We start from the raw sequence: 19,017 nt of genomic DNA, 5'->3' as shown, positions 1-19,017 counted from the left end.
TTATACGTAGCAAGATAGAGCAGCAGATATTCTCAGGTTTTTCGAAAAGCCAAACCAAAAATGTCTTTCACAAGATAGACAGAAATGGAAAAAGAAATCCAGTGCAGTAGGAGTGATGGTGAGGCCTGCTCCAGAACCCATCCGGACATATAATCACTGTTCCCAAGCAGCTCAGCCCCTAATGTGCATCTGAGGCAGACACTTGTGGACTCATTACCCGTGTGGAGGTGCCTCAGCCCGGGGAGATAAAAATGTGGTGACCCAAAAGACTGTGACCTGTAAAGCTGACATAATCTGTGGGCTTTGAGGAGGCAGTAATGACCTCTCATGGCACTGTGACACACTCTGCTGTCTGTGTTTCACACCCAGCGCAGACGGCTGGGCATCCTGAGAGCTCCGGGCAGGGCTGGAAGCGTACACGATCAACGGTTACATGAAGAATTTTAGGGAATAGGAGTAACGGATATAACTACAATGTTTTTAATACCTTCCACTGCGGTCTGGATGTTGTTTTTTTTTCCCTGTTAATCAAGTTTGTGGCATCTGTATTGAACACAAACAGTTAGTGAATGTTTCACAATGAGCAGTCCAAGTGTTATGGGGTGGGCCTGATAGCTTGTAAGCCTTATAGTACGAGTTACGACTAAACCTGCAAACGCATGAAAGCATTTCAAATGAGTAATATTGGCCACACTTTGTACCCAGTAAACATCAGGTTATGTGCTCCTCACAGGGATCCATTACAGAGCATGTTAAGTGTCTGCTCGCCTTCTGCTGCCACATATTTATTCAGTGTCTGTTTTGCATGTTTGTACTAACAATGCTCTTGTATGGGTTAATACAGAGGTTAATGGGGTAGACATGGTCAGTGTAAACTGCTACTAAAGCATCCACTCACACATAATTTATCTTGCCACAGATGAGTCAGACACTGCTTCTCCTTTAATTCATTCTAATGAATTTGGTTTTAATTGTTTTATCTTCAGTGCTTGGTAACGGCATTAGAGTGGAAAGAGAGGCAGAGGATGTGATGAGATGTGGTGATTGAGAGAATCAGAGCCAAGCACAAAGAAGCACAGCTGTATTAGCACAAGATGCAGAAAGATTTTCAAGGAGATACTCTGCATATGGCCATGCTTCCATGAATTATGAATGGCTAAAATATGACACAACAAGTATTCTGAGGAGCTCAAACATTAGGCAGCTTATAAAAGATGGAGGAGTTATGTTTGTGACAGCGACTGCAGTGGTCTCAGAGGAGGGAGAGCGCTCACTTATATAGTAACAGACCAATAGAGATACACAGTAGGAAGATGGAAGCAGTGCTCTGTATATAACAGCACCACGCTGCATGACCAAGATGGATCCTGCCCCATAAGTACTTGAGCTGCTTGTTCATATGGCTATTTACTGTGACTAAAGCACTTGCCATTCTGCATTTCATTCTACTGTACACTGCAATAGAGATGTGCATCACAGACTACCGTATAAACACAAAACATTTCAAACTGTTTCTCATTTTATACCATCTACATTGTAAAGCAAACACCTACAGCTGGGCAATATGGCAAACAATATATCACTTGTTTTTACATAATGATCTCAATTTTCAATTAAATATTTTCTTTTCAAAAACAAAATTGGCTTTCAGCGTTGATGTGATTGCAATACAGACTATTTTTCATGTAATTAAGTAAAACTGTTTTGCCCTAATAAAGATACATTGTAAAAGCAGCTCTTTGGGTGAAAATGAGACCGTCTGCTGTCTGCATCTGGTGTTTTACTATCAGCAAAACAGGAAGTGTGCCGGTAGCATGCTAGCTGTTGTTAGCTTTACAATGATGGTAAACTCCACTCTGGCCTATGGAAGTTGTGAAAAGCATTTATAAACTCATCACGGTTAATAATTAGGACACTCAGAATACAGTAGATCAGTGAGAAATACATTTGGAAACAATTAAAAATGATCTACGTCTGTTTTTCATGGTTTTAATATAGAAAAAAAAACAGGTACCGCATTTTTAATCATTTCCATTTAACAAAAATAAATGGCAACTGGCTGTAGACTTTTATAAAGACTGCAGCGTATCACGAATTACTGAATCTCGACATTGATTAAAATTGTATTGCCCAGCCTACACCATATGCTTTGCTTTTCAAGACATGTCCCCTCTGCACCGTCATGTAGCTCAGTGCATTTCATCGACTAAAACTCCAGAATGCATGGCCCTGTTATATAATGAGAGTTATTTTGTGGACTGGCGGCTAAAGTCCACACTGAAAGAGCCAGTGGTTATAGGTGGGCTCCGGGCCTCGAGTCCATTTCAGTGGAACATAAAGAGACAGAATAGGAGTCCGCCCTGCATCAGCATCACCCTCACGCCCCTGACTGTAAGGATAAGAGCACCATTCTGAGAGCAACATCACAACGGGAGAGGAGTGTGAGCTTTCTGAGGGAAGAGCGGTGAGCAGAACAAGGAGGGTCTGTGAGAGTATACGCTCTATCTCTAAGAGCCTTCAAGGTGTTACTAGGGGTGACTAGAGACGCAAAAAATATAAAGGGCCTCGGTTATCATTCCATGTTCTAAACTGGAAAATAGCGCAATTTGGAAACGGGGAAGTGTGTGTATTATTTCTGCCACAAAACTGGTATCTACATGAGCGAATTTGGAGAGTGCAAAAGTCCTATGTGATACTGCATTGGTAAAAGGTAAATAATAAATGGTCATATTTTTATGCAGTGCTTTTCCACTTTCAATGTACACAAAGCACTTCACAACAAGGAGCCACTCACTCATTCACACACACATTCATACACCAGTCAATGCTAGACACTGGTGTATGTTGTTGTCTCTCCAAAGTATTATATTTTCCCACAGTTTTAGCTCTCATAGTTGTAATAAATCTGGCAGCCTCCGCTAAACAAGTTCATCTGCATTTCCTGGGTCTCAGATTTTGTGGATGTTGACCAAAAAAAGGACCTGTTTTGCATATTAATTTACTCATGGGAGCAAAACTGCGCTGTATTTTCTTTGGTGTCTCTGTGAGAAACTGCATCAGGTTTTTGCTCCACTTTTAACAAGTTTAGCACATGAGCAAACACTTGATAAATGAGGCCTAAAGAGTTTTATTTTTCTATGATAGTAATAATCCTGAAAATAAAAAGAAAATACTAGGAAGAACATTTTTGAAAATATTTTAAGTGAAAGTATCTCAATAGAGTAGTAGTATAGAGTAGTATAAACCCGAAGGTTGCTGAATTGATTCTCAGTTGGACCAAGTGCTGTCAAGATACGTCACTTTCCGAGTATAAATGTGGTTGATGTGTGAATGATTGGTGGTGGTCTGAGGGGCTGATGGCACAGATTGGCAGCCTCACTTGTGTCATTCTACCCAGGGCAGGTGTGACTACAGTAGTAGCTTTAGAATGAGTATCGAGCATATTACAAGCTAATGGCATTATTATTATAAATTGTAATATATGGTTAGTCATAAGTCGGTACATAAGGCAGGTTTTCATGTTGGTGGGACAGTGTAGTAAAACTAATTGCAGTTTGTGAAGACGTAGCTAGATATATCCTGCCTATCCTATCGAACAGAATCTGAGTTTTCTCAACCCAAAGCTTTGAAAACACACAAGTCAGACTATAGTACAGTAACATTAAAAATAATATAACTTAAACAAAATTAAAATCCAATTGATTCTGTTCTCTCTTGTGTAGTTATGTATAACTCTTATTGGACCCCGGAGTTATCATTACCATTAAAGTACTTGCTTGATACACCATTGGAGGCGGGCTTCTATAGGATGGCTTATTTAAGAAATGGCAGCTCTCATGCTGGCTCCTCGCAGCTGACAGGAAACACGCAGTTCTGTATTACAGAACGTGTCAGTGCACTCAGAGAACTGTGCTCTGACCACTGAGAAAATCTGCCCCTTAATGCTCATTATGTTGGAAAAGGTCCATCAGCTCCACAGTGCAGTCTATTTCCAGGCCCCATGTAAATTACAGCAAATAGCCCAGCAATAATCATTAGCAGAGTCATCCAGGGGGAGAGTACTGTATAGTTGGGAGGTTGACTCAAAGTTCAAGACTAAAAAAATGAGTTTGTGATTACTTAGAGACGATACTTTCCAAATATATGATTATCATCTGGAGGCACTTTCACAAGTTACAGTTCAAGTCAAGATAATTATACTCATATCTTACTGTGTAGCTGCTCACCAAAGTGAAGCACTGCGAAATTCAGATATTTGAGCAGAAATACAGGCGTGACAAGATGTCTGACAAGAGACTGTGGGTGTGCAGGGTAAATATTAGGAAATGTTCTACTTTGGTGATCTAGGAATTAAATGAGACGTTTCATTTAGAACTGAATAATACACTGCTGCTGGATTGGCAGTAGAACAGAGGAAGTGACATTTTCTGGATGAATTAACCCATTAGTCCTGTTCTAAACCCTTAAATGAAGGTTAAATGAAGGTTATTTGTCTCTAAAGAATCTTGAGAATGCTCACCTCTCCCCAGATCTGACCTGTAACTTGCCCTGGTGGTGCGATCTGCTCGTCCGTGTGGATATAGACACGTTTAATACCATATTGTTTAAAGCAAAGTAAACACATCTCCGTAGAAACAAGCAGGTAGCAGCCCGTCCACGGAAAAGTAAAAATATGCACCTTGACATTGCATATTTATTCAGAACTTAAAACGACTGTCAGAGCTGCATAAACTGTAATCATTAGAAAACAGAATAGGTGAAACTGACACAACCAAAAGTTCAAAGCTCCTTTTCTCACAGCGGAAAAAAGATTCAAATACAAAAAACGTGCCTTGTCATGTGCTTCTCTGCCGCATCCCGATAGCCACACTGCTACCTCCCAAACCCGCCAATCCCTGATGTGTTTAGAACTATTGATAGAAACGAGTTAAAAGTATTTGAAGAGCCAGCCAAAGTGCACCATGCTACACGACCACTCCACCACCTTTATTTAGACTCACTTTGCTGAGAGCATTGGATGTAAGTCACTTAGCTATTAGTAGTCTACTGCTTTGAGTCCCTACATCACAATCAAATCAAAACAAAAAAACAACTCCTATTTCATTCTATTTGTACCAGCACAGCGTGTCCATCTCTGCATTCTCATCCGAGCTACTTTCCCTACCATACTCATCGCACACATACACAACCACTATATGCACTTTGGTTCCAGCTCATGCAACTTTCAAACAGAATAAATAAGTAAGTAGTCCTTTTTGTGTGTCCTTTACTTGCAAAGAGGTGCAAAGAGAATGGAGGAGAAAATGTTTGGGGCATTGTGCAGCGGTGGAGCGGTCACACACTGCATTGAAAACCTTTTAGGTCCAGATAAGAGGTATAAAAGAGCCAAGGATGTATTGGTAAAAATAACATAATGACAGAGGCGACGGGACGACAGGCTTAAAATGGACATGCAGTGACAAAGAGCAGAGGAGAAGTTAAGAGGGGTTCCACGGCTGACAGTGCAACAGAGTGGGGTAGAAACAGTGCAGTCCAAGAGATAAAGTTAAAAGCTGATACCTTTTTGCCTGGGAAGTCCGGAATGATATCTCTCTGTATTTTTTATACAGATTAATATCAGTCTGGTCCCCACGCCCTCTGTTGCGTCTCAAGCTCAGTCAAACATAATCGTGTAATCAGATTTGTGTGACACGTGGAGGAGGAGCTCATTGGTCACCTGTGATTTACAAATAAATCTAATTTCGCTCACCTCAGATTAAAAGAGTTTAGTGCTTTGCTCATAGATTTGACAGGCATCAGCAATGTTTTTCAGTCCCGTGTCCCAGGTGAGGTATGTTTGCCGGGCAAGTCCAAAATGATGTCTCTCTGTATTTTGTATATAGAGGAATATTAGGCAGGTCACCGCTCCTTCTGTTGCACCTCGAGCCAGATTCATGCAGTCCCATGCAATCAGATTAGTTTATTTGAGTTTATTATCCAATTATTCATTCAAAGAAAAAGGAAAAAGGAAGATGGGAAAGAGGAAAAAGGGAAAAAAGAGAAAAAGGAAAGAAAGGAAAGGAAGGAAAGAAGGGAAGAAAGGAAAAAATAAATAAAAGAGAATGGAGACTCAACCCTGAAACTGAAACTTCATAACTATACTCTCATTCATTCATTTTCCCTGCTCAATAATAAAACATTAGCTCATTGTAAACCCCCAGCCCACCCCCTCAACCCACCCCCTCAACCCACCCCCTCAACCCACCCCCTCAACCTGCCCCAAGCTCTGATCATTGTTTTATTTCTGTTTCTTGTCCTATGCTTTGTACCGGGTTTATCATTTTCTTTGTCTCCTTTGCATGTTTCTATCTCTAGTCAAGTCCTGTTATGTTTTGTACTGTGCTGTTTCTGTTTTTCATAAATAAAATAAAAAAAATAATAATAAAAGTTTATTTCAGCGATGCATGCAAAACAAAGGAACTCATTGGTCATCTATCATTTTGAAAAAAATCTAATTTCTCTCACTACTTCACTCACTGTTTCTGCAGGAATCCACAATGTTTTTCAAGCCCCTGTGATTTTTTTTTTTTATTTCTTTTTTCTTCATAAGCAGCCATATATAGATTTTTTTTTTCATACAGATAAACCATGCCTGCTCCTGATTGGCTAATCCACCTGTCAATCCCATCCGTCTGATCTGTGCAAGATGTACCAGTATTCAGAGAAGTGTGTATTTTGGATCTCAAGCAAGAAGTACCTGACTTTCAAACCATGAAAGGAGGAACTAGGTATTTCAATCTGTCTATATATTTCTTAAAGCTCTCGCAAACCCTTTGATACATAGGTAGTTTAAGTTAAGTACAAGTCTTTGGGGTACACACACAGCTTTAGAACAGCTTTTTTGCAACATACAGCCAACCAGCTCTTATCTGAAAATATAGACAGTTCTTTCTGACAAGTGTGCAGTCAGTTAGATGGTTACACTACACACTTTAGGGAAGAAAATGGTTTAAACAAGGAAAGTTGTGTAAACGTATTTGTCTTATAGGATCAAAATTAGTCCTTTGCATTCGTCATTAGTCCTTTGCATCCTTTTGTTCAAGTGTAGATGGGAAAAACCAAAAGATACCCACCCAGACAATGGTAAATGGACAGAACTGCGTCGGGTGGGGGTCAAATCACTGAAAAACTAAATGGATTTTTGGGTGCGCGAGCCAGACAATTTGGAAAATGCTAATGGGAAGAGACACAAGAGTCAGTGTGTTAATTGAAGTCAACATGATAGCTACATTGTATACAAATTATGCTACATATTAACATGGCTACGTCGTGTGTGGCTTTGGTGTGGTTTAAATTGCAATCGCTTTGTTTTTAATTGCCATTGCATGCTGTGTTATTTACATTGGATCACAGGCCACAGGCAAGCGTTTCATTTTCATTTTAAATACCCAAAGGAAAGATTGCATTATTTATTGTGTACCAGTCTCATTAGCGGCTCTCGTGTGTTCTTTTTAGCCACCTGACTTGGTTGTTGTTTTAGCGCACACATTCGGCGCAGAGCTATGGGTCTAATTAAAAGCGAACAATGCCGATAGTTTGATTTACTTTCATTAAAACTTGCATTGCAGATTTTGTCCCTGTTCAATTCTTTCAGCTGTACCATTATCATAAGTAATGCGCTCCGAACACGGTCTCGAGAGCAACCTGTGTTATATTAGCCTGTTCTTTGCTTGACAATGCATTGAAGATGACGGCTATCACAACTCTATTTGGATGGTAACCTTTTCACTTTGGGATAATTGTTTCACAGTCAGTGTTAATAGGGTAAGTAAAGCTTCAAGGATTCTCCACTCCGCAAGTCGACAAACCAGTGTCCACGAGTCTTGACAAAACGAGGCCAATAAGTCAATCAAGATGAGATATTTAGATCACATTACTGTTTTAAAAGTGGTATATTCGCTGAAATAAAACATATTAACACATTTAATTAGTTTCAGTTCCACTTTTGGTGCTCTGATTCCCTGCTCCTCTTCCTCACTCCCCCTTCAGAGTGCTATCACAATACAATCTGCATACATTCTGCTAATGAAATTACTCTAGTTTGTATGTTTTTTTGTTTTTGTTTTTCTAATTAAGGAATGTTATAACATGGTAGAAAGCTACAGAAAAGTCGATTTTGCACATTACCCCTCTTTTAGGGCAAATTACTGAGGAAAAGAGGCAATTATGGGCTCATTATGACATATTACTCATTTGATATTCAGGAAAACAAATCAAATAAATTAATTTTGTCTACAATTTAAGACAATAAAAGCTTAACTGCACAAGATTCTGAGCGAAGATTAACTTGTGAGTGGTCTAAATGTAACGCTTGAACTTTCTTTTGTTTGTCCTTGTGTTGTTGCCGTAGACTGGTCGGTTCCCCTAATGCATTTCTACTCAATACAAAGAATTAGTCTGGTCCCTGTTGATTCGAGTTGGATTTCCCATGGGTGAAAACAAAGGGACACAATATAAGCCAAACAGAGAAACAAAGAACAACTGAAAGAGTCTGAAGAAGTTGTGAATTCTAGTTCTTAAAGCAGACCTATTATGCGAAATCGACTTTTCAGAGCTTTTAGCCATGTTATTGTGGTTTCCTCTTCTCATTTCCTCTCGTGAAGTTGTATTTAGCGTGATTCATGCATGTCTGAGTCATCTTTATACTTCTGTATTCAAAACGTCATTGTGCCGATCCATCCCTGGAATAGGTCCACTGCACGTAGGATGCAGCTGCGTCGTTGAGTCATTTTGGTAAATGATTAAAAAAAAAAAAAAAAATCTGCTGCTCCTTAGCATGATCTGCAGCTATACATCAGCGACGCCAACAACTTCACGCCTGTTTGTTGTGATGATGCATACAGTGACGTCAGCTCCCATCGGGCACCGCCGTTTTCTAACACGGAAGTCAGCTGATTTTTCTTTTCATTTCTTATTTCTGTTGTTTTAGATGAAAACTGTGATTTAAAATGTGCAAATTATAACATATTGGTCCACGAGTGTCACAGATTATAACTATATAGCAGACATGTCTTTAAATAAATTTGATTGATTTCTCTCATAATGTTTGTAACCCATTTTTAAAGGAATTCTTGTGACTGATACATTGATAAAAAAAAAAATTGCCATTTATTTTTGTGAATATTTGTAAGGTAATTTATTTATTTATTTATTGAGTAAAACTAAGCCTTTTGGTGTATGAACAGTTTTTCCATTCAATAATCAGAGGTTGGAAAAGACAAATTAAAATGCATTGAGAAGGGGAAGAAGGTAGCAAATGTAGTTACCAAATATTGCCTAAGTTAATTAAATACACTACAACTTCTATATGTATGATTTGGCCACTATATTCATGTACAAACAGACTTCAACTCGAGTTAGGGATGCAACAGGATCTCATGCCACAAGATCTCACAAAATATCACTGCCACAAGATCAATCAACCCTGTTTGCATTTGGATTGAACAAAAGAAGGGTTAATGAGGGGGTATCATCTAAAAATCGACTTTTTGGAGCTTACTATCATGTTATAATGTTTTTCATAAATATACAAAAGCAGGGTACAAAACTATACACTACAACTTCACAAACCTGATGCAATATACAGTAGTTTCAATAGCAGAATCCACACTGATTGTGTTTAATAATGCTCTGAAGGGGAAGTGAAAAAGTGAGCGTCAAAAACAAAAGTCAAACTTATTAAACATGTTAATATGTTGGTCCGGCAAATACAGAATTTTTAAAACAATAAAATGGTAACATGGTGATATAAATATGTTACGTGTTAGCAATTAATAGCTCATAGAAGTTTAAATACACCTTTTTAAGCTCTGGTGAGTTACTCCTCTCGAGAAGCTGTAGAAATCAGCCTTAGAATTACAGTAGAAATATGAAATTAAATAAACCAAAACTTATTAGAAAAGAATTGTGAACTGGATTGCAAAGTTGGTTTGACTAGAGCCACTGACCCACATGTTGATATGATTCCAGCTCCCACAGATGAATACTGCTGTTGTGTCCTTGGGCAAGCCACTAAACACGCCTTGCCCCCAATGTCTGTGTACACTAGTGTATGAGTGTGTGTGTGTAAACGGGTGAGTCGTTCCTTGATCGTAAGCGCTCTGACTGCCTTGAAGGTAGAAAAGCACTATATAAAACTGTGACCATTTATCATTTATAGTTATGAATCAAATATCTTGTTTTGTCTCGTTCTTGTCGGCCCAATCTTGCGTCGTGTCCCATCTCTGATTCCAGCACTACCCATAAATACAAAATGCCTCCATTTGATCCATCATGTGTCGAGGGGCTAATACTATATGTCTTATTCCTCCGTGACACTTCTCACTGGGGCTATTGTGGAGCAGTGAGGCAGCAGAGCAGTGAGCCCTCCCCATGTGTGAGACTGCGAGCAGCTGATCCCCCGGCTGGTCCAGGTAATGTAGTGTAGAGAGGGGTAAGCTGCCCTGACACACAGCTCCATCACCGGGCCTGCACCGCGCCGCTGGCTGTACCCGCTCCGTGTGAGAATGTGTGTTAGGGGGTCTGCAAGATTACAACACTGTGGGTTATGATTGCACGATGTATAGGGATATTATTGCACCAGTAATATGTTGCGTTCAAGTTCTTGGATTTGATTATGTCATAGGTTCAGATGCGGGGAAGGGGCCTATAGAACTACATCTATTTGAGATTCAGCGTTTTTGAATGAAATATCCTAATTTTTGATGGACAAATGTTGAACCGTTGTTATTATTATTTGTTAGAGACTTGCTCCATAAACTTGACATATTAATCTTACTTCTTAAAGTCCTTTCAACTGACAACACTCACATCTCTGGGGTTAGAACAGCACCACTCTCTGAAGCTGTTGTGAAAAAATAACTTTACTTGTATTTATGGTGAAAGAGATTATGAAAGCTCATGTGAAACTTTGTGCCAGTAATTACAGAGATATGAGCCATAAACCAGATTAACTCATTTGAAATCAACCACGTCAATGCAAAAGTACTGAAAATCAGATACTAATCTATACTAAAACTAGAATCAAAACTAAATACTGATTTGTGGGAACAGTTAGAATCATCATGAGTTTTATCAGAACTAGTATAAGGCCCCATGGTGAAAAAGAAAGTTTATTATTGTGGTATTAGAATCAGTATTGAGTACTGACCCTGTATTGTAGTATCAAAATTTTAATGTATAGTGAAAATTTTTACCACCTTACTCAATTGAAAGGGAAAATGTTGTTTTTTCCTATAGTTTAGTTCTTAAATTGTGATTTCTATACAGACAACTACGTCAATGCAAAGGTTTATATTTTTCATTTGAATTGAACAAGATAGTGGCACAATATGTTGTCATCAAGCTAAATCAGAAAATAAAATCTTTGCTTTATATTGCACTTTTTATACAGGTACTCAAAACATTTACATTCAAGTATTTTACAGACCAACTCTAGTCTCGACAGGTAAGACTCGTGTTAGTGTTTCCGTGGACCAGACGTGAATGTGTCCTGTCAGCTGCTTTGCGAAATCAATAGCTGAATAATAGATTTAACTGAATACAGTAATACAGTTTCCAAATGAAAAACCTGTGAAGCCAATACCCCAGTGCAATAGTGAGCTCAGCCTAAGGGAACGGCATCGATTCATCGAGCTGCAGTGCCATTTACATTTGACCCTTTTAAACAACTGAAACATTGTGTGTCTGGGTGTGTGTTGTACGGGAGGCTAGGTCTATGTCTGATTGCACTGCACAACAACACATCCCAAGGGTACAAATAATAACTTTGAACCTATATGGTGACATAAAAAGTGCTAATGATTGATGGTAGATTTGAGCGTCATTCACAAGTAAGATAAAATAATGGAGTAACTGGACAGATACTATATTTTATAATTACATAGTTACTTGTTACTTTGACAACACAACAAACTATCTAAAGATTTTCAAAATGTAAAACACCATACTGAATGTAAATTATCCTAGTACTAATAGTAGTGGATATATTACTTTGCTAATGGTTCAACCAGAGCTAATACCAAAACTAGTACTGCTACTACCCATAACATGCACAATAGGTAAAATCCTCCAGCTAAAGCAGTCCTGACAAAGCCTAGCTCAACGTGAGTCACATTTTAATTCTACCACTACCTCTATTAAAGCTTGTACCTGCCATATACTTCTAAAGAATATTGAACATAGGTTTGAAAGCAAAACCTCATAATCTAAAACTTTTTATATTCCTGCCAATTCCTCACTCGTCTGTTCCAATTCTGTTCACTTTACCCTATATATATTCTGAGTGGGTGGATTTTGTACTGGAGCATCCATAAATAGCCCCTGTATAATCTACAGCTTATATAAACAAACAGCAGCTGCCAGCACCAGTGTGAAAGAATGCCCCAAAAATATCCCAAATGTGTACGGTGAGGTAATAATAGACCCAGAATAACTAATACAACGCCTTTCTGTGTATGACTCATACAGTATGCAACGAGCATGGCACTGCTGCATTCTAATGAATACGCTACATCAGATACACCAGGAGCCTTAGCCTATTACGCACAAAGGCAGAAATGTATGCTAAAAGTTGCCGTTGGAGGCTTCCAGATCGCACACTTTGAAAATAAATGATTCTTGGAACAGACAAGATGCTGTAGACAGATATAATGGGAGAATTATGCACGACAGGTTTTACAGCGACGCGCAGGCAGCAGAGGCAGAGGAGGAGGTGGGTAATCGTCAGGCGGGACGTACCGAGAGATGACAGCAGAGTGTTAGACTTATTAGGGACACGTCTTTTTCAGAAGGAGCTCGATTGATTCGCCGCTGACTGGAATTTGCAGCGTGAATGTCTGGGTGAAGAAACAGGCTGCTGAGATGGCAAGACAACAACATTGATAAAAGCAACAGGTGATCTTTGCAGAGCACACACATGCTTTCTTACTAACGCTTCTACGACAAAATGGCTAATGTGGTACCCAGAAGTCGGCACAGAGAGATTAATTAACCCAATTTATAAGCTTTATTTGCTCGGTAAGTAAACTCACACCATTTAACAAGCTAAATAATATTTCACAGCACCTTTGGGAACAGTCAACATCTTGTATTAATTCCAGCATAAACACTACAATTGCAACAAATACTTAAAAGCTTAAATAAGACATATTGTGTTTTTCCTGGTTTAAAGTTGAAACCTATAAGAGATTATAATTAGTATACATTTTGTTTATTTTTATGCAACACTACTGAATCCTACACGTACTGTATCATTTCAGAAAAACTGTACAGGGCAGTGGGTGTGTATATACATAAAACTGGAATTTAAAGGTCCTATATTACACAAAATTTACTCCTGTGTGCTTTAACCCCTGTTATAATGTTGTTACCTCCTCAAAAACATACCTGGACTCATTTACACATGTTTGAGTAATCCTTTATTACTAGCCTGTACACTTCTCCAAAGCTCACAATACTCTGTTCCACCTTGTGATGTCATGTAGTGGCAGTTTTCAAGCTAATTTTTATCTTAAGTTCTGTAGAGATAAGCAATTCCAGGGCTGAAATTATCCATATGATTGTAGTGAAGGTGTATGGAGTTTAAAACACAGTAGAGCACTTCCTATATCACCACATGACATCACAAAGTGGAACAGGGTGTTTGCTATTTGAGAGAAGAACTTGGTTTGTGTGTTAAACATGTGTGAATGAAACAAAACACAACTCTGGGTATGTTTGTGATGAGGAAACAACATTATAAGATACAATAAATCAGAAAATAGTGCAATATGGGCTCTTTAAAGTCAAATTTTATTGCATGTGTCACCTTTATTTATAGTTTTTACAACCAGCAGAATAATAAGAGCTCACACTTCCACTGCCTAATAATGCGTAGGCTTGTTGTACAACCTACATCCTACATCCGATAAAATATTGCTGGAAAACGTGATGCTACAAGTCCAACTTTCCAACTAACATGTCAATACTTACACAATATGATCCAAACTTTTATATACAGGTATTTCAATAAACCCTACCGTAGACTATAGAACAGAACTCCTGCAGAACTGTTGCCAGGGTGCCGACCGCCTGACAGACCTGTACCACTCTATCCCTGTGTATCAGTCGATTAGAAGTGTAAGTGATCAGCTGGGCTTGGCTGCAGGCCTCAGACACCGCACCACCCGTCGCTTGCCTTCGTGAGCGTGTGTATTTTCATTGGAAGCCCAGAAACGGTTGGTGATCAAACTCCAATGACCAAAAGAGCCACAGTGATTTAGTGGAGCGAAAATCCATTATGGCTCCATCCAAAGGTAATGACTTCTTCTGGCCTTCCAGCTGATTCTCCGCACCACAAAAATACACAGAAGTACACACTCTTACACAACGGCACACTGGACTGACCAATCAGGCCTTTGAATGGAGCGACATGTAGCCCTCTCGGTATCTGCACTTGACATGGTTCCCCTTTAAAGTATGTTATAGCTCCAATCTCCACGATGACAGTGAAGGCAGCGGCGCTAGCTAACATACAGGCTGTGCGGCATAGAGGACATTACAGGAAATGAAAAGAGCAAGGGAACAACCGTGTTACTCGTGTCTTAATCTTTATAGACAGAATCTGGACACTGGGCTCTGACATTGTGGTGTAACTGTACTGAAGAATATAGCCACCTCATAAAAGCAAACCCGACTTCAATTCGCCTCAAAAGTCAAATGCTGGGATCATTTTTATTTCCAGGGAATAAAATGTTAGGAAACAAGCAGTGATTTTTGATGTCTTATAAAGAAACCGAGGGCTGCTCCAATTCTGCCAAGTAATGTTTACACTGCATTCAATACTAGACATTCTAAAAGTAACAGTACAGGTCTCTAATAGGAAACCCCTGAAGAAGGATACAGCAAATCATCTGCTTTCTAGTTGACTGGGATTTTACAAAGAAACTTGATGCTAGAGCTGCACAATAGCATTGAAATAGCAATTTGAAATACATCAAAATTGCAGTATTTAGGTAATAGAATGTAAACAAAAAGAACCTGTCTTTTCATGCGCAGTTTACACTTCTACATCCGTGTTCTGAAATGTACAGGATTCTTTCGGTCTTTTATCAACGCTACATCTCCTGAGCGTGCTTGAAATGTGCGGTGTGAACTGAAACCAAGTTCAACTTACAAATCGAAAATCTATTCTAAACTGCGATTTCTGTCAGAAAAATCATAAGTAATGTTTGTTTATTCAATATTATGGAGCCCAACCTGATGATGATGCCCTCCCTTGCACAGACTTCTATATTCAACCAGGCTTTGGGCATGCAGAAAGATTTTATAAGGTTCAACACAAGTATACTGACACAAGGCAAGATATGGGCCAATATAATGGGTCCAAATCAACTATATATGAATGTTTGTGTGACTTAATAATTCTGGGATGCAGAGACCGAGAATGAATCAATAAATCAAAGCTATTATTACTATATTATATTATTTTATTTTTTTTATTTTTTTATTTATGCGTTTATTTATTATGATTTAATGAGATAAAGACAATGCAAATGAAAAAAAAGATGAAAAAATACAAAAATAATGAATAATAAAAATAAATTAATAAATAATTAGGTGTTGTGATCGGCGAAACCCTGTTGTTCTTTTTTTTTTTTTTTTTTTTTCAAGCTATTATTATAAGTTGAAGGACTGACAAAATCAACAATTCACATTCACTATAGGAATGCTTGAGTTTGAATTCAGACAAATTCAGAGCGATAACACAGAGCCGATCTGCTTACAGTCAACTACAAATACACAAATAAGACTGAGGAGTACCAGCTGTAGCGTATTGACTCTCTAATGATGACTGCTACTGAATTAATAATGAACCACTAAATGAGCGAAATGTGTAGCATACTGTACAGCCACACAACTGTTGACAACATTGCAATTTACACTACAAAAAAGGACAAGGGCCTTGTCAAAACACACCATGACACCAGCAACACATAAACGCTTATTAGACGCATCATTAATTAGCTCTATAGCATTAGGTCAGTACATTAATCACCATGGTAACTGATTATATTGTGCAGGTCTTTACTGTTGCAAATAACAGTTCTCGGTCTTGTAAAGAAGCCAATTAGGGAGTTGAAGGTATGGGGGCATAGCGTTGCATGATATGATTATGCTGTTTACTGGGCATATGTGGCTTGTTATTGGACAGCTTGAGGCCACAGATAGTGCATAGCGAGACGTGAGCAGACTCGGATAGGCTATACAAAGCCAGCAGGGAGCGTTGCATATGGAGGAGGATCATCATAGTAAGCCTTTGCATCTTGATAGGGCAGGACGATTGGCTGTGGCCTAAGACAGTGTGCCAGCTAAAGAACAGGTTTAGAGATGTTTATGGATGTTGTGTCCATTGGCTTGTATGTTCCACACTACGGCACAAACGTATCTATCTCACATTTATTCATACAGGTTTTTTGTTGCCAACACTTCGTTTTAATTCGACAAGTTTAGGCAACAGTTTAGTGCCATTTAAAAAAGTAATTGCATTCGTATTTTACCTCAATCAAAATATTACTTCATCCCACCTTGATAAAATCCACTCATCATTATATTCACTGAAAATCTGTAAAAGATGGTAACAAAAAAATTAAAAAAAAAAAAAAAAACTTCAAATTTTCTGATTTGCAATTGAACTTTTAATTTTTGAAAAAGAAAATAAAATAGAAACTTGAAAAAAAAAAAAAATACACTGTTATTTTGAATGGCTTGCCTCTGCACAGATCTCACCTTTTGTCATTTGCCTAGTGTGGAGATAAGCAGGTGGTGGACCCTTCACGAGAAAAAAAGTTACGTATTGCATCCTTAAATGTAAATTCAAACCGATAACATCCTCCTCGCATCCTTAAGGCCCAAGACAGCGTACGTTTCGACACATTACCGATAAGCAAGCAACCTGGATCTCACCCAAAGGAAAGCTCAGCATGTACAAAAGCCATATTAATCCCATTGAGTTCCTCCTAGCGTGATCAAGAGCGCACAGTCTAGTAATTAATTCAGGATTCCGATTCACGACCACCAGTGAATATATGAGGTGAAATTCGCGCTACATAGACCTCGTTTGCATGCAAGGCCCCCTGTAGTATTGATTTAGCTGTCTCTACGACTGAAAGATTGTAGATCCATAACCTTTAGCAAAAATTATGTAAAACAGCTGCATGCAACACACATGTACAGTGTCCAGCTATGCACCGGGCCCCAAGCCATCAATTTATTCCTTCAAACAGACCTAAGTGGCAAGATGAAAGATTTCCTGGGTTTCAAAGGCAAAATGTGCACAGTTGCCATAGCGATTAACAATTAGTAACAAAATATTATGGGACTGTTAGGTGGTGATGTCACTTCCGGGTGCAACTAGCAATTTTACATCAGATTTCTAGCTTTTTTTTTTATCAAATGAAAAACAATTACCTTTCAAAAACATATTTATGTATATCACTTACTGCTCGTCACTGCTAACACTAACTTAGCCTAGCATAGCTTCTTTCCTCAACGTTGTACACCTTTTGTCACATCCTTTTAGCATTAAACAAGTGCAATCCCTTTGTAACGAAAATTGTAAACATGTCCATGCTTTTCGATTAGCTGATGCGCTTTGGACCCCACAAGAAGTACTCAAAATGGCGCCTATAGACAGAGTAAACTGAAAACTATGAATAGCTAGCATTGGATATGAAAAACAAGATTAAGTCAGGGATTGTATTGTGAACTGATAACAATCAAAAACAAAGCTTGCGCGGCAGTCTGCGCGGCTATTTGCAAAGACTTACCTTTCATACCGAATTTGTTGCGGCGGCCATATTTGTTGATAAGAACAAAGAGAACGAGGAGGAGGACACAAGCGAATCCTGCCAGACCCACAGCAATGGAGACCTGGGGAAAACAGGAACACAGTGTCAGATACAGCGATGAGAGAGCTGAGCAAACTTCAAAACGCACCGCACATTTTTGATGACAGAACGACAAAATCAGACTCTAATCCCCTGATTGTGATGACTGCTTTCTGTGAGATTGCACCAGTTTGCTGTAAGTAAACACCTGTCTTGTGCATGATACGCTGGAGATAACAGGAAGTCATTTAAATATATGTACAGGCAGATTTATTTACTCAGGTGTTAAGGGGAATAACAGGGGTGACTTTGTTGTGCAGTGGCTAAAGGGGTTTTCAGAAATGCCTGCCCAGTCTCACATTAAAGCCAGGGAGACTGTTCAAAGGAGCACTAACTATGTAACTATGGAAACAATCATTACTTTTTCAATAACATGGAGTAAATAAAACAGTTAAAAATAACAGTGACAAGACTGTGTGACTTTACAGGGACCCAGTATAAGATGATGCCTGCACTGTAATTAGATGTGAAATCCATTTGAGCCCTGTCTGATCCTTAAATTAGTCATTGGATCCATCTGACAGCCTACAAAAAGCTAAGTCATTAGCTTATAGTATCTAAAGATTTTGATACACAAAAGTGATCATTTATACCAACACGTCTCGATTTTCTCAACAGCTGAGCTGCCAGGCTGCTCGCCATGGCAACGCTGCTGTTAACTTTATCAGCTTTACTCAGATGATCCATCACAATTTAAAGCCTTTACATGCGCCTTATTACCTGACAGAGATAATGAGGAATCATTATTAAAGAATACACGTCTGATTTAAATGATTAATATTATTATTAGACATTATCTATCACACATAACCTGAGTTTAATCTGGTTTCAGGGATAAAATAACACTCAGATCTGTGTTCAAGTAAAAAGTACTACCACCTTGTGCAACCTTCACTACAATATTACTAGAACTGCTGCTACTGCTGCCAATATTTCTAACACATCTTTTAAACAAATACCTAAGGATATAAAAAGTAGTATTATCACAAATATAATGTTATCAATAACTATTAACCTAAACCTATGCATTTACATCAGTTTTTTTTTTTTT

At 38.6% G+C, this 19,017-nt stretch overlaps 1 protein-coding gene across 2 annotated transcripts in view; it reads right to left on the bottom strand.

The window, feature by feature from the left end:
- ntrk3b (neurotrophic tyrosine kinase, receptor, type 3b) overlaps positions 1-19,017 on the bottom strand; it is a 222,742-nt gene that overhangs the window by 84,676 nt on the left and 119,049 nt on the right. For both annotated transcript variants that reach the window (XM_033990909.2, XM_033990917.2), the window contains one exon: positions 17,847-17,949. In XM_033990909.2, the coding sequence (XP_033846800.1) occupies positions 17,847-17,949 (103 nt within the window). The remainder of the gene's footprint in view (positions 1-17,846; positions 17,950-19,017) is intronic.

The sequence above is a fragment of the Periophthalmus magnuspinnatus genome, chromosome 3 (assembly GCF_009829125.3).
Source record: "Periophthalmus magnuspinnatus isolate fPerMag1 chromosome 3, fPerMag1.2.pri, whole genome shotgun sequence".
Lineage (NCBI taxonomy): Eukaryota > Metazoa > Chordata > Actinopteri > Gobiiformes > Gobiidae > Periophthalmus > Periophthalmus magnuspinnatus.
This window is presented reverse-complemented; position numbering and strand designations above follow the sequence as displayed.